Here is a 16,380-nt window from a genome sequence, read left to right on the forward strand (position 1 = left end):
CTTGGTCGTCACTGGTCCTTTGCAATGCTATTATTTTGCAAATGTTTTGCTCCGGCAATTTTCTTCGTACATATATCGTTACAACGCCATTTATAGTTTTTCAGTGCGTTGATCAATTTCCGTAGGAAAGAAGTGGGTGTTACCATTCGGAAACTTCGAAATGTTTTCACTGTAACCGTAACCGCAACCGCGAGAGCTCTATTGCAAGAGCGCTTAGCTCATCACAATCTCGAACGCATACCTTCAAATAACAACTGAAACTTCATTTCGATTTGTTGAGTGGATAGGCCACTACAAGTTCATAACCTGGAAAGTTGTTTTATGATTACTCTGTATCTCTCGTCACAGTTTTAAGAAAATACACACATTGGCCAATGAATTAGAAACCCAAGATCAGTATTTTATTGGACCACCTTTTGCACGGATAACTGCTCTGATTCGTTTGGGCATCGAGTCTACATGCTTCTGGAGTGCATTTACGTCCAAAGAATACTATACATTTGCTGTGCAACTTTTTAGATCCTGTAAATGAGATGAAAGAGAAGAGAGCTGTCGGATGCGTCTTACTACCATATCCCACACATTTTTCAGGGGTTACGATCCGAGCCCTGCGGTGGCCAGAGAAGGTGTTCGAAGTCAGACTGATGTTCAGTGAACGAATTTTGAACACTTCTGGCACGTTGTGTAGTTGCATTATCATCCATGAAGTATTCCTCGCCATCAGGTAAAAATGTAACATTGCAGGGTGCACTTAATCTACCAGTATATCTAGGTATTTCATGGCTGTTTGTTTACCCTCGAGGAACACCAGGGTACCACTTGCATGCCAGCAGAACATGACCCATATCATGATACTCCCACCACAGTGCCACATAACCCCTGCACAGTGCGAGTAAGGCAAGATGGATTCATGGCTTGAGATTTTTGCCCAATTCGACGCCTTCCATCAGTGCAAAATAAAGTGTAGTGTGATTCATCCGAACACATTACCAGTCTCCAATCCTCAGATGTCCAACCGCTAAACCGGACATTCATTAAAAGAAAGTAATGTTGTGTGTTTGATGGATCAGCGCAGGCATATTTCACTATAATATTTAGAAAGCTGGAAAACCATAACAGCCGAGATTTACTCGTCAAAATTGCAAAGTATTTAAACTGCACTGCACCAGAAGCAGCCAGCACTGATCAACAGAAGAATTCTTTTCCTCCACGATAATGCCAGACCTCATATGGCAAAAGCGACCAAAGAGGTCATCAAAACACTGAGCTGGGAAGTTCTGATCAGCCATCCTATTCCTCGCTCATTGCCTCATTTGACTATTACATACGTTTGGTCATGTATAACCAGCTGCGCAAACAGCAGTTCCGAAAACGCAGCGACGTCACAAAAGCTGTATCACAATTTTTGCACTCTTGAAAAAAGGGTACAAGCTTGTGTCTCGTTGGGAACATGCAATGGTGATTATTCTGAAGAATGAAATGGGTGTTTGAGATTTTCGTTGGACGTTTTTGATGAGTGACATTCAGTGATGTTTGTTAATATTGAAAATATCAAATATCGTGTGGTGGTTGAGGAAACATTATGAGCATAAATCCAGCACATATTCGTAAACATATGATTATAAACTATGATGTTATAACACCTTTCTATGCCACTGTTAAAAGTTAGGATACCAAGTATATTTATTCAAGACCAGGTGATCTCAGACCAGGTTGTGTATGGATGTAATTACTGAAAAAGTGCGCGTTAAAGTCAAAGAATGTGATAGAAATCAGACAGTTTCTCAGATTACTGTGGAAGTAGACATCAGGGCTATAAAGAGTCCTATATGAAAATATGGAAGATGTCGACGGTCTGCACCAAACGGACATTCAAAATGCTGAAGTCAGAAATGAAGAAACATCAGTCAAATGGTCTCGAGAACTGCTTTCCATTATAAGTGATAATAAAATATTATTGTCATTGTTAATGAAAGGAGATAAATATAGTTTTCCATTGTGACCCAGTAATAACACTAAAGGACATAATGTAGAAACGCAGTTTATCTCCTCAATCCCACAATTCCAGAACCTGAAAACCCGCCGAGACCAGATGACTCAACTCTGACAAGCCATTAAAGTAAAACGCTGTGCCAGCAGAAAAGTTTTTTTTTTTTTTTTTTTTTTTTTTTTTTTTTTTTTTTTTTTTAAATGGTGTGTGTGTGTGTGTGTAGAACTTGCGTTTATGCACGCAAAATGGAGATTTTTCGGACTGCTGTGCAGCAATGTGAAATTCTGCTTCTCCAACATTCTACTATGCAACTACTTAATCAGGAATTAGTAAATTGCAAAAATTCGTAAATCACATGTTTCTAAGACTGTATCGCCCACCAGCGGCCGAGCGGTAAAGTCGCTGAACACTGGTAGTTCTGTCCGAAGTTCGAATCCCGCGAACGGGCCGGCTGCATGGGTGTTTTCGTGGTTTTCCCCCTGTGTAACGTGCATACGAGCCAGTTTCCCTTAGAAAGTCCTCCACGAAAGCATCCCTTCCCTTAGGCAGATAGCCCTCGAGGCTTTGCCGTAATTAAATAACTTAAGACTGTATCCGTCAGGAATTGACTACAATTTTCAATCTAATTCACATACGGTAAGGTTTTAAGAATAATTAATAGTTTTAATAATAATAGTTCTTGTTTTAAGTTTTTGTACTCTTTACTTCTTTTTAACTCAAAGCTGCCCGAAAATATGTAAACAGAAATCGGTACTTTGGTATTATCGCAACTATCTTGGCATAATTTGGCGATTTGTGGAAGATGAAAACGAATAATAGTTTCAAGTCGAAGAAAGTTACTTACTTCATATCATACATAGTATTAGGTACAAATTTTAATTTTAGTTCGATATTTATCGCGGAAAACAATTTATAAAACTACTTACAATTGGTATAACCTGCATTTAATTATTCCAGTCTACCACAATCTTATCGTCCATTTCTAAGTCTTCTAAGAAAAATTTGGAGAAAGTGCAGAATCGCCCACTGCTTGGCGCGTTTTTAAGAATTGCACATCCTCGGTATCCATGTACATATCGACCTATTTCCACTTAAAAAAACATCCCAGAATTGCTCAAAAATGGCATTGCGCACTCCTTTATCCATGTACATATCGGCCTATTTTCACTTAAAAAGTCATAGAAAATTGACAAAAATCCCATTCTTCTTACTCTTGTAAAAAGCGCCAAACAAACGCCAAACAACTAAGTGGGCGATTCTGCACTTTACCCCAAAATTAACCCTCGTTAATTCTTTACTCCAGCGGTATATAAATCTGACTGCTGCAGAAAATGGCAGATGACTATTCTCGAACCAATTACGGATTCGAATGCGAACGTGCCTTTAGAGCTTCTAATATAAACAAAACAGCGTAGAAAATAGCGACGTTGCTTATTCAAACTTACAATTATCGATATTGTTACGGATTTGGTATTTAATTAATTAATGTTAGTAGAATTATAAATAAAATTGTTTTATTCCCCGTGCAGTGCAGCGCGTGACGAATATTAAAAGAAAGCTAAGCTGGAAAATTAAAAGTACAAGAGCGCGTGCATTTAACATTTAATAAATAACTATCTCTTTTTGATTTCGAGAAAATACCAGAAAATTCTAGCGCATTTAAAAAGCTTATATAAGCGGCATGAAAACCTCTCAATTCGTTATTATTTAGTTAGTTGTTGTTTTAAGAGTTTATTTAGAAAACTGCTCTTGTTGACTGTAGCGAATTCGCGGATTAGCTTTCTCTAGCTGTTTTGAATTGAGTTCTGTTGAACGTTTGATTAGTTAAGAGATAACTACTGTGAGATATTGTAATATTGTACGAATATCTAAGGAAATTTAAGCATTTTGTGATAATAATATTTTTTTGTTCATTTTTCATCGGACTTGTGCATTCACTTCATAACGAACCGTACGCACGCAACAATATGGTTACCTAAAGAATTGTTATGCGCATATTTGCCACAGTTTGGCGACTTCTTCCAAGGTGGTTGCGATAATACCAAAGTACCCAGAGATCATATTTACGCAAACTGAAGTGAAGTTAAGAGTACAGTGATAGGTAGTGATATTGCCTCTTTAGTCAAATGGTGCGTTATACTTTCTATTTGTATATTAATCTTTGAGTGTAAGTGAATAGCTGCTAAAGCAAAGGAAACTCGCTCATGTAAATGGTAATTATATTTAAACTTTACTGAGAACCGAGAGAAGGGCCGAGTTGACGAGAAAGTTAATTTTATTAGTTATCGGCCCGCTCTTCTGAAAATTTTGTTCTTAAAATAATCTAAGCTTTTGCTACTAATGATATTATCGACGTCAGACCGTGTAAGTTGTAGCTATCCAGTGAGACTGTGGTTTCAGTTTTATAACTCTCAGGTTTCAATAAATTTGTTAATTTGCTTTCTATTTAAGGAAATAAATTGCCAATTACAGTAAAGTGAAACCTTAATATTAAATCAATATAGAAATTAAAGTAGGACAAAATAGTGATAGAAGTCTGATAAAGCTAACTCTAACTAAAGAACTTAAAAGTAAAGTTAATATTTATGTCCACTTTCAAAACGAAAGAATGCAGTGTTTTGTGTTTATGTCTAAGCTTCTATGTTTGCAGATAGCACAATAGTTACCAAAATGCACAGAAGATATGAAAATCTGCTACCTTTTCTTTTCAGGACATCTACTGTTCATAAACTAAAGCTTACCTTATTGAACAGTAAAATATGACAATAAGAATGTTGACATTATTTTAATTACATAGACAATTAAACAGCGAAAGAGAGCTCATTAAAATCTGAAAAGAAGTACTTGAAGGCGTTTTTGTATATTGTATGGCAGATTTGTGCAATAAGATATTTTCTTGGAAATAAATTGCTCAAGTCTATAGCCTGTCTTCTCTTTAGCATTTTGTTTTAGAATCTATTTCTGCAATATCTTTCTTCTCAGAAAAAGGCAAAGGGAAGCTTTAATGATCTTTCCCTTCTCAAATAACCTAACTCCGCACAATAACCTAGCTAACAACGAATCTCTGCGCGAAAAATTAATAAAAGAAGAAGCTTTAAAATTTTCAATGGATTTTATGCAAAGGTGGCTATTGTACACAACAGTGGTTCTATTACCTGAGCTGAATATGTTTAGAATAGGTTATGATGATCCGTTTGTTAATTCCTTTTCATATTTAGCAAAGGAATATTTCAGATGAAACAGTTATTCTGGAACTTTAAATTATTAATTCTAATTTATATTAAAAGTAAATTTTTTATTTCAGCATCAAATCATAGTTTTCAGCAAAATGATAAGGAAAAATGAATACCACTGGTAACACAAATACACACAATTATTGATTTTTATACATTATAATGCACAACTAGTATAATTACTTATTAGTACTAATTTTTTAAGCAAAACTAAAGCCGGTTTGGCTATTGAGATTATGATTCTTTCGACTGTAGTTGCAACAACTAAAATAATTTTTTAAGTCTCTCTTTAGTGAGTCTTCTTTTGTTTTCTTTGTTTGTTTAGGGTTAGAGTCTGGATACTGATTCTGTAAAGGAAACAAGCCCAGAGAGGCTGTGGCAGAATAAGGTATGTGAATACGCAGACTGTTATTAAAAAATGCCTTTTAAAAGCATTATCTCACATATACATATTACAGGCACCAACTTGTTCACAAGGAAACACGCCCAATTTTTTTCCTTCCGCAAAATATTTCTTTCAACCAATCAGTTATCATTACCAAATCTCTGTCTCTGCGGCTACTATAAAGCAACTGTTTCCCTTTAAATGGTAATCCTATTAGCCTTCGGTGATTGGTTGATTTACACCCTAAAACAATGTTCAAAAATTGTACAAAGAAATTGCTCTTCTTGTTGTGGGATGTGAAGTTATAGAATACCAAGTGAGTAACGATTAAAAGATTTCGAAAAACTTCGCTCGCCACATATGACTTTTGTGTTTCTTTTTTTCCAGAATCTTTGCCAATATCTACCCAAATAAGTTATAAGAAGATCGGGTAATTATCATTGTATCCAATGATGGGATTAAAAATTTTTATAAAAAAGTGCGCTACCTGATAAGCACTAAAAGTATGCATTAAGTAGAGATAAATCGTCCAAATAATTATTGAAATTGAATTTTAACAAACGCTTCTATGAACAAAAAATATTTAAGGAGCCTTTTCTGTCGAACTGGACAGAAGCATCTGAAATTTATCATTATATAACACAAAAACCTTTCATTAACTTCAAGTAAGAGTTTAAAAAATTATCTGTGTTTTAAATGAATTAGATCATTACTCTTCAAGACATAAAATATCCAATCAGATAGAAAACATATTACCTAACCAAAGATCAAAATAAAATACCTAATGTACTCACCATATGTTGTCTGGCTTCTTGTTTCTGGATATGTGATTCCAAAACCATTCTCACAATGTCTCAAAGGTGTGACCACAGGGCGATAAATTTCTGTGTGCGTTGGACTGTTATTGAATTTAGATGAATTAAAATTGCCAAGAGATTCACTTTGGCTGGGTAATTCATTTGGATATTGAATAAGCTGATTAGGATATCCAAGGTACGGGTCACGAATGGTGAAAACAGATCCATATAGCCCTCTGCTCTCAGGATAATCGCTATATTTTAAGATTTGGTTTGATTGCTCTTCTGGAAGTCTTGTTTCTTGTACTATGTCTCTATAATCTGCAGAATAATAATAACAATAATAAGAATAATTATTAATTAATAGAATAATAAGTTATGTTCAATCAAATAACAGGAAATTGCTAGCAAAATAAAGAATAGATAGTCTTTTTCAAGAATAAAGAGTATTTTATTTCAAGAAAATGATACATAGGTTATATAATCCTTTAACAAAAGGCCAAATTGTCTCTCTGCTATATAATGGCGAACTTTAAATTTTTAATAAATATTAGCGAAGTTTTATGAAAGTTGCAAAAGAATTTTTAATTAATACAGAACATGGAAAAAAACGAAAATACATGCAGAAGAACAGAGGTTTTTAACTTTAAATCCCTCAAAGTAAGTTTAGTATTTTTCCAAGTTAGTAAATCCCTCCAAGAAAGGATTTCATGGTTTTCGAACGAAGGGATTTTCTTTAATTTTAAAACTGGTAGACATAGATTATGAAAAAAGCTCATGATAAAATCGGTTACGATTTGGTTGGAACCACAGTACTCATTAAAATACTAAAACACGGGTTTCATGCAAGCGTAGCGAAACCAATAGGAACGTTTTTTTATTTATATTTATTAAGCACAGTATAATTTGAATATTATTCAACAAAAATAAAATATGCTTATGAAATAAAACCCTAAATTTATAATGTGTTAATTACGACGTACCAAAATTAAAATGTTTTCAATTTAAAATGTTAGATAGAACAGACCACTTGAAAAAGAAACTTGAATGCACAATAATGGCACTACTGACTTATGGTGAGAAGGGGCAAGGATCAAAGTGGTTGAAAACTACTGCACCATAGATTAACAATATACAAAGCTGGATTAACCGTTAAGGAAAATAAGCACTTGTTTAATGCATCAAGGAAAGGAGGCACAACAAAAATTTCTCGTTGCCGTTTTTATGAGGAGATCTTTTATATATGGTATATATGGAATGTATGGTGCAGTTAAACAAGATCGAGCTTGAAGAATGGGGAAAACTGATGATATGTGGCGACATCAAAATTTTTCAAGTGCTTAACTTGGCCTGGAATATATACTTTTATTGCACAAGCGGAAGAAGAAAGATATTGCAGCTGTCATAGCCAATGGAAGTAAGGATGCTATGTCAAAGCACTGTGATTAATAAAAGACGTTGTTTGTCATACTGCATGCCAACAGCATCTGAGCAAATCCTGCCAGAACTATTTCCACAGCAACTACGCCGCGTATACTTCGATTCAAGTATCACTATTTAACAGTCAGAAGTTTTAAGTATTACAGGAGTGTTAGCATTGGCTAAAGGTATGAGGATTAAAGTTCAAGCCACTGATAGCTAGGAATGGGCAATTTTGAGCATTGAGACCCATCCAAAGCTATGGCGTTTTTCTCTCAAAAATGCTAAATTTACTTTTTCATTTGAGCAGCCTTTTTCCGTCTGGAGTAAATAATCCATAATTTATAAAATGAAAGTAAATTATCGAAACTTTTCAAGTTCCTCGATAGCGACGCTTTCATTTAAGCTTAATCTATCACTCACATGTGAGCACCATCCTCCCTTCAAAAAATATTTCACATACTTCGTTGTGACTAGTCGGCACTGCTTGAAGTTACGTTAATTCTTGACATAATGATCATAATATCGAAACATTTGAACTAGCTTAAGAATTAAAACCTGGGTTGGTTGCAGAGTCCTGTATAGTTGCTCGGCAACGAAGCTCTTCTTCTATTAAATGTGATAAAAATGCCACTGAATTAATGCATCATCAGTTGATGACACTGTCATCAGTTGCTGATATATCTTTGTTTCATGAGATGACAAATTCTATGTTTTTTCCCTTTATTGACGACTGAAAATAAAAATACTCCAATATAAGTTTCACATTATTAAAGACTTCATGGACATAATTCGGAAGAAAATTAATGAGCCAACTTAAAAAAATAATGAGTAGAACTTGAGGACTTAGCCTTAGGACAGTACACAGTGAAAAAGAAAACATTCGGATTATATAATTTTTGGAACAAAGTGGTACTTTTCGGTCATTTCTGTTAATTACACAGAATAAAAGTCACGCAATAACTCTTGTATTAATATGAGAAAAACACAGTGATAACAGACAATTCTATTTTGAAAATGACAAATCGTTCTCTCCGGGTTTGTGCAATGAAAGCGTACTTCTATTTTCTTTATGTTTTCATTTCATATTGAAAAACATTCCGTCACATTCTAAAACCTTAGAAAAAAATCGTAAAAGATAAATCAATGGCTTGTAGAGACTTATAAAATACAGTGAATGATACAATAACATACCAGCAATTCTATAAATTATATTCTTAGCAACCAGTATGGATTTTTAACTTCCATAGTATACTCTACTTACTTCGATAAAATTATCCAGAGAGCTATCATAAATATTAAATATTTTCTTTACGAAGAAACCTGAAAGATACGTTTGCGATGCTGTTATCTATTGAAGTCATTCAGTCGTAGGTTTTCCTCAGGCTTTCGAACAATGGTATACTGAATTGACAAGAGATAAGGGCAACAATATGTGTGAGGGAGAAATGCTTGAAGAAGTAAATAATTCTGAAAAGAGTGCGTTGTATTCAATGCAGTTGTGCACAAGAATGTTATTCTAAGTTTTCGAGAAAAGGGGACATAATTTGGGGTAAGAACATTTCTCAGCCGGATGAGTTCGCGGCATTACGACTCAGACGTTTTCTCTTTTTGCGAATGAAAATGGAAATCGTGCTTCAACAAGGATGTTTGGTTTTAGTGAAAGATCTATACATGAGTGGAAGAAGAATTAAGAACACAGTACAATAAGACAAATAATAAATTTGATTTGCATAAAGGAGTAACGCCTGTCCTAGAAGAAAAACATCCTGAATCGTCAGAATGGATTAATTGCAAAAATAAACAGTGTACGCGTATTTTCCTTCAAGTAGGCCAAAAAAATGAAAATAAAACTTTAAAACAACTTTGAGTTGGTGCAATAGATTTATGGCACGGAATAATTAAGTTCTACGAGAAAAAACGAGAAAAAAGTTTCGCAAAGCCTTCCGAAAGGTTTGGAAAACAACCTGATAAGTTTCCAGAAGTATGTTATTGGTAGGAAGGTAAAAAAAAATTATTGACTGTCACATATTGCAAGTATGGAAGAATTTAAGTGTTTGATATGATAGGAAGTAAAACAATTAATGCGAAAGGAACAAAACCGGTACACATAAAACAACAGGTCAGGAAAAATCTGAGCTCACCATAGTGCTTTCCTGCTTAGCGGACGGTACAAAATTAAAATCTGTGATTATTTTAAAAGTAAAGACGATGCCGAAATGCAATAAAGAATAGGAATGAGGAAACAGAAAATTAAAAACAGTTAATTAGAAACTTAGTTTTATAAGATATGTTGCATGGAACGTATGTGAGACAAATATGCTGTTAACTTAGACATATGAAATAATAAAACATAAAGGATTTAAATTATTTTTGTTTCTGTTTATCATAGATTTCATTAACGTAATCAGCATAAAAAGTGTCTCATGATGGTTATTGGAAAATATGACTTGCAGATGCAGTATTAGTGTACAAAAAGCTACTTTTCTTTTTATATTTTTCCAGTAATTTTTATCATCCATAATGTATAAGATGAAAACCATAGTAAAAAATACTCCAAGTTCTATAAATTTTGTCCTCTTAGTACAGGTTTAAAGTTTAAATTAGAAGACATGAACTGTAAGATAATTATAAGCACTGGAATTGCTCCAAAAAAGCTAGTAGGAGAAAAAATATTGTATAGGCAAAGTTAGATTTAACAATTCGCTTGTGTCTCAGTACATTAATTTCAAATACATTATTAATTCATGTTTATGATAAAGAAACAGAGATGTATATTCTCTTATCTTTCCTACATTCATACATTAAACTCAGTATACAGAAAATGTTGTTATCATATTTTTCTTCGATCTTTTTCCTGTATTATTATTTACTTCACATTTAGCTCGTGTTAATGAGTTTACAATCTAAGTTTATAATTAATAATATAAAAACTATGCTGAAAAAGCTTTAATTTTCAAAAGATTTGAAATATGTCGCATAAGCAACTTTTATGGACAACAGTCTTAGTTAAATTGCACATTTTATATGTAACAACATTTAGTATTTTAAATAATATACAAGAATAATATGTAAATACACAAATGTCTTATGCATTTAATTTTGCTTATGTTTGTGTGCAGTTGGTTGTCGAGGTAGCAAAATGTGAATATATTTAGTTTTTTCTTAATAATAGCAAATACAAGATGCTAGTTATACAGCATCCGTTTCAAATGAAAAAATAATATTAAAAAATACCCAACTTTATAAAGTAAATGCCATGTACAGAAAAAATTCGACTTACAGAAGAAAATCCAACTTAAATTAAATATAGTGCATTATTTAGCTGCTTTATTTATTTTAACTATTAATTTATCACGTTAACTACACAATCCTTTATGTTAGCAGCAGGAAGCTGGGCCTACAACTTTTTAACCCTAAATAACAGTTAAAATCTTCCTTTACCTCGTTAATATGTGAGTAGTAAAACCAAAGGAAGCAGGTGATTCTTTACGACTCCAAACTAAAATAAAGAGAGGAAACTTTTTGTGGCAGAAGAAAATAACCTAAGTTTTCATAATTATGTTATTCTACTTCTCTTATTCTGGCTTTAGGATGTACGAAACTGCATTCGCTATAATTAGGGGATGTTAATTTGGCAGATTTCGTTAAAAATTATAAATGAGTAATTTTCGGTTTTGTCGGCGACCACTGAGCGATTTATCGCCGAGAGATCTAGAAAACCCAAAATTGTGACCAAAATCAAGCAATAAGATTTTAAAATTTGCAAAATATATTTTTTTTTCTTTTCCGGAAATTTCTATTTACCATTAAATGAATATGAAGCTATTGCATTTTTTTCAAAGAAAGAAGTATTTCACCCTTTATAAGAATTTAAAAAAAAAAAAAAATGCGAATGATTTTTTTTTAATTCGGGCTGAGGGTGAAATACAATTTTTTCGGTCAATTAGACTTACACAATGTTAAACTAATTAGTTACAAAAGAGATGTACATTGATGGTTTAGAAATTTACATCAGAGGTCACGAAAAAATCCCTTTTGAATACATTTTAAATCCATTTTACAATATGTCTTAGGAAAAAGAATCTTTTATTCTGTCAGTACATCGCACAAAAAAGAATAGTAAAAATGGATTCAGGAGCAGTCAAAACGGATATTTCCATTCAAATCTGTTAACCGAAAGTTTTTACGATTGCAATATTTCCTTTACTTCCTTCATGCAAGGAAGTAAACAAGATTCTGGACCATGTTTAATTTTCTGTGGTTAGCTATTAAATAGCATGAAGCTTTTATGCACTAAAAACTAAAATAGCTCTCCTAAAATATCGTAAATAAATTTTGAAAGAATAATTATACAAGAGAACAAATCCAAATCCTGTTACTCTATTTTTTGCTCTTTCATTCTGGGTTACAGCGAGATCTGTCCTTTGTTGACTGAGTAAAGATAAGTTTAGACTATCCCCCCCCCCACAATAAAAAAATTTTAGAATATATGATACAGCTTTATCTTTATAAAACTCGATGTATTAAGCACTAAAATTACCAATCGGAAGAAATGCATCATTACTCTTAAAATAACATTAAAGATTAAAATTTCACAAATCAGTTCAAACATAATAAATTTTTCAGAGCATACTGTTTTTAAAAATTCATTTCCGACATTTTTGCTACATTACTTTTCATCTGGCTAACTAGTTCATTCATTAGAAGTTACGCGAAGAAAACATAGCCTGCGCTCACGAAAACAGCCGTTATGAACGCTGATATATCGGAATTACAGGAAGACTGTAGTGTCACTGTAATTCGTACTTAATTTTCGATCCTTAATTAGTAAACAACGGTTCTTCTATTTTGTAATTTAATTAATATTTTTCAGTAACCAGTTAAAACCCTTTCTAGTAACAGCGCTTTCATTATGCGTAGATAAAGATAAATTAGAATTTTAACACAGAATAATATACATGATTCTTTGTTACAACTAAATTCTTAAACCCAGCCATGGATGGCTAATGAAAGGCAGACTATTTATCAAAACGTTTGTTAATTTAAAACATAAAAATGTTCAGTAGTACACGTCAAATGATAATTTCTCTATCACGTCTAAAAATGTAGTTTGATAGATATAGATATAACCCATTAATTCTGATATATAATTTTCATCACAGATAATATGAGTTTTCACATACTCAGTGAAAATTTGAAAATATAACGCTGATTTTTGTTGTTTGACTTCTGAATTAGTATTTGTTCAGCCTGTTATTGTGTCTTAATTAATAAACCTGCTTTTATAAAGGTATTTAATGTTTTCTGAAAGATTTCGACTATTATACAATAATTAAATGCACTGCAGTAATCATTAAATTTCGAAAAAACGAATTTAGATTTTAATACAGTCTTCAGTTTTTATAATTAGAAAGATTTTTCGTTAGGTACATATTATTTAGTATAAAACTAGAATCGTTATAGTACAAGCAATTATCCATTTAAAAATTTTTAATAGCTCATGTTTTCTTAATTTTCTGCAATCAAAGATCTCCGTTTATTGCATTGCCAAAAATTGACTGAGAAAACTTCAGTAAAAAAAAAAATTGCATAATGTATGTATGAATTAATTGTTCATGAAACTCGTTTGCTTTATTCGGGGGAAGAAAAAATAATGTTATGATTTCTCAGGCTCGAAATTTTTTACAATGTTACTATCGTAAAACCTAGACCACGAAAATGTGACTAAATTTTACTATTTAGCTCGTGATCGACTCGCGAGTTTTATTTCTTTCCTTTCGAAAAATATTTCTGTCCTTTTAACCGTCTTTAACGCTTTAATTAACTTTAATAATAATCATCGTAAAAACATAATAATGATATACATCTACATACTTTTGAAAGCTAACAAAACAGCGTGAAATGTTGATTACCCATACTTAAATATTACATAGATAGAAAATATTTTCATTAATACGTTAAATAATATCGAAATCAAAATTTTTCTATTGCACTTAAAATTTGGAAAAAAAAAAAAAAAAGTGCTCATGAAGAAAAGGGTGTTTTTGTGTCTTAGCCCTAGTGTGCTTTGTCATAATTAAACCAACCAACTAACTAGAATTTATTATATTATCAGTATAAATACGTTAAATACAAAGCACATAAAGACGCCGTGGCGAAGCTAGAGGGAACGAAGACGGCGTTCCACTTTTGACGGCAGGTTTTTAGGAGCAGCATTCTTTGCTCGAAATATCATTTTATAGTTACTAGGCAGACGGCTCGTCGAGGCAGGCGAAGAATTAAATTCTAAATTGCCATATTTAATAAAATGATAAAAAAGAGTTTTTACTCTAGATAAAGTATTCGAAGAAATCACCACGGAATTTCAATAGCTACATACTTTTGTTATGCCTTTTTTACACCGTCGAAACATTTGAATGCAAATTATGAATATCAACTTAATTATGATTCTGGGGGACATTCATAAGGAAGAATTCTTCAAAGGAAAAAATATTTCAGATTTTTATTTCCGATATCTCTAGGGAAATCGAAACAAGAACGTGGAAGGACAGTCCTTTTGAATTTTTACAGTTTATTATAAAATATAATATCTAGACCAAAGTTCCGAATACTGTAATACCAGTGCAAACTTTCCTCTTAACTGTTGTTATATTAGTAGCTGCAAGAAGCATTTTCTAAATAGAAATTATTTAAGAAGTATTTAAGAACTACGAATGAATTTTTTGCATTTAACAAATCTTTCTCTACTGTCTATATAACAGCAAGGGCAATCAAACAGACTTCTACAATGCCATCGAACAACAAAAAGGGGGAGACAAAATAATTATGCAATAATATAATTTTAAAACGTTGGAATCAGAGTTATTCATGATATATAAACGTAGAGTTTGAATTTATTTCTCTACGTGTCGTTTTGATAAATTTTTGTATATCAAGAAGGGCGTGCGTTATTTGTTTGCATATCAAGAGAGGAGGTAAATTCAAAAACCACCCCGGGCGGCCAAAATTCTAGCTACGCCACTGCAAAGATGTAGCTACTATTTGGGCATAACTTAAAATTAAAACCGATATATTACAGATTCAAATTGCTAATCATGTTATTTCTATGAAACAGAAAATTTTGAAACTTATCATTGATTTTAACTAGAGCTCACACAAGCTCTACACAAGAGCTAGCTCATATAATCTGGTACCCTACAATTTAAATTATGAAAGTTTCAAGCAGATTAAAAGTACTGGAGAATGCTTTTGTAATATAAGATATGCAGTAGTAAAACATTCTCTGTATTGTGTACTTAAATTCGTTAAGCACAGCATATAGAAGAATATAGCAACTATTACAGCATTTTTAATTAATTTGAAATCTGAAATTTTGCAACAGCTTTCAAATTATTTATCAATAGTATTTGCAGTTCATTGTGTTTTTATATTATAATTTATAAGATTTACAATTTTTATTAGTAGATACAGATTGTCTTCCTAATAATTGAAATCAATAAAAGTAAGCCATTTGAAAAACTTTAAATAAGAATTAGTTTTGTCTTAAATATAATATTAAAAAAATTAAATATTATTTAATTTTAATTTTACTTACTATTGCTGATACTTCTTGATTCTTCTAAAGGCTGACACCTTCTTTCTGGGTGAAGTAAATTCGGAGACTCAAGTTCGGATTCTACAGAACACAATCTCGTATTCCATTCCGAACTTTCACTTTTCACTTGTACATCCAAAGTATCCGCACCACAGTTTTCTGGTTCACGTCTGTCCACTACGTCCTCCATACCATACAGAGTTTGTGACACTTCCAAAATATCAACGGTTCCTTTTTCCGGTTCGTCAACCGGTTCCGGAGGAGGCTCTCCATAATCGTGCTCATAACGGCAATGGTCCGATCCGTCAAACATCTCTAAGAATTGAACGAAGTTCTGACTCGGTAATAATTGTAACGAGTAGACCTCCGGCCTGGTTTCCTGTAGTCCTCCTTCCTGGAAATGGAATATAGTGGAAGTTTTTCCGGTGCTTTTTAAACAGAGCTACTTCCTCAGGAAGGATATAAGAACATCGCAAGGTGCGGTGTGGAATATTTTCAAACTATGCAAAGCGAAATCTAATGAATGAGTTCGTTGACTTGACGCAATCAAAAATAAGGATCCCGTAGCTGAAAGAAGTAAATAGATATTGAGCCGTAAATATAGAAATTAAGACAGCATTCTCAGAAGAAGATGATGGATCCAATAAGTTTAGAAAATGTTATAATAAATAAATCAGAGATCATAACAATAATAGAAATTACACATAAATACTTTTTTAATTTCAGAACATTGCTAGTTTCATTTTTGAATTCTCCTTCACATGCTTTCAAAAATTAATGGTATAAATTTTAAAATACTTAATTTCTTCCATCAGATGAAATTATTTATCTATTCATTTCGGAAGTTTTGCTGACAAAATAATTGTTAGTCATTGTAAATGAACTTTTGCTACGAAAAGCCCGTATTTCATAAAGAAGAAATAAAACAAAAATTTAAATATCAGAAGACATATTACTCA

The 16,380-nt window shown here is 32.5% G+C and overlaps 1 protein-coding gene across 1 annotated transcript in view; it reads right to left on the reverse strand.

Annotated features, from left to right (window-relative positions):
• Positions 1-15,812, reverse strand: part of LOC118188730 (retroviral integration site protein Fli-1 homolog) — an 82,233-nt gene extending 66,421 nt beyond the window's left edge. The window contains exons 1-2 of the mRNA XM_035359220.2: positions 15,422-15,812; positions 6,403-6,726 (exon numbers count right to left, since the gene is read on the reverse strand). Of these exons, the coding sequence (XP_035215111.1) occupies positions 6,403-6,726; positions 15,422-15,734 (637 nt within the window). The 5' untranslated portion in view covers positions 15,735-15,812. The remainder of the gene's footprint in view (positions 1-6,402; positions 6,727-15,421) is intronic.
• Between the last annotated feature and the right edge of the window lie 568 nt (positions 15,813-16,380).

Source organism: Stegodyphus dumicola, chromosome 1 (genome assembly GCF_044657685.1).
Source record: "Stegodyphus dumicola isolate Sdum_Otavi_A_Nest chromosome 1, ASM4465768v1".
Taxonomy (NCBI): Eukaryota; Metazoa; Arthropoda; class Arachnida; order Araneae; family Eresidae; genus Stegodyphus; species Stegodyphus dumicola.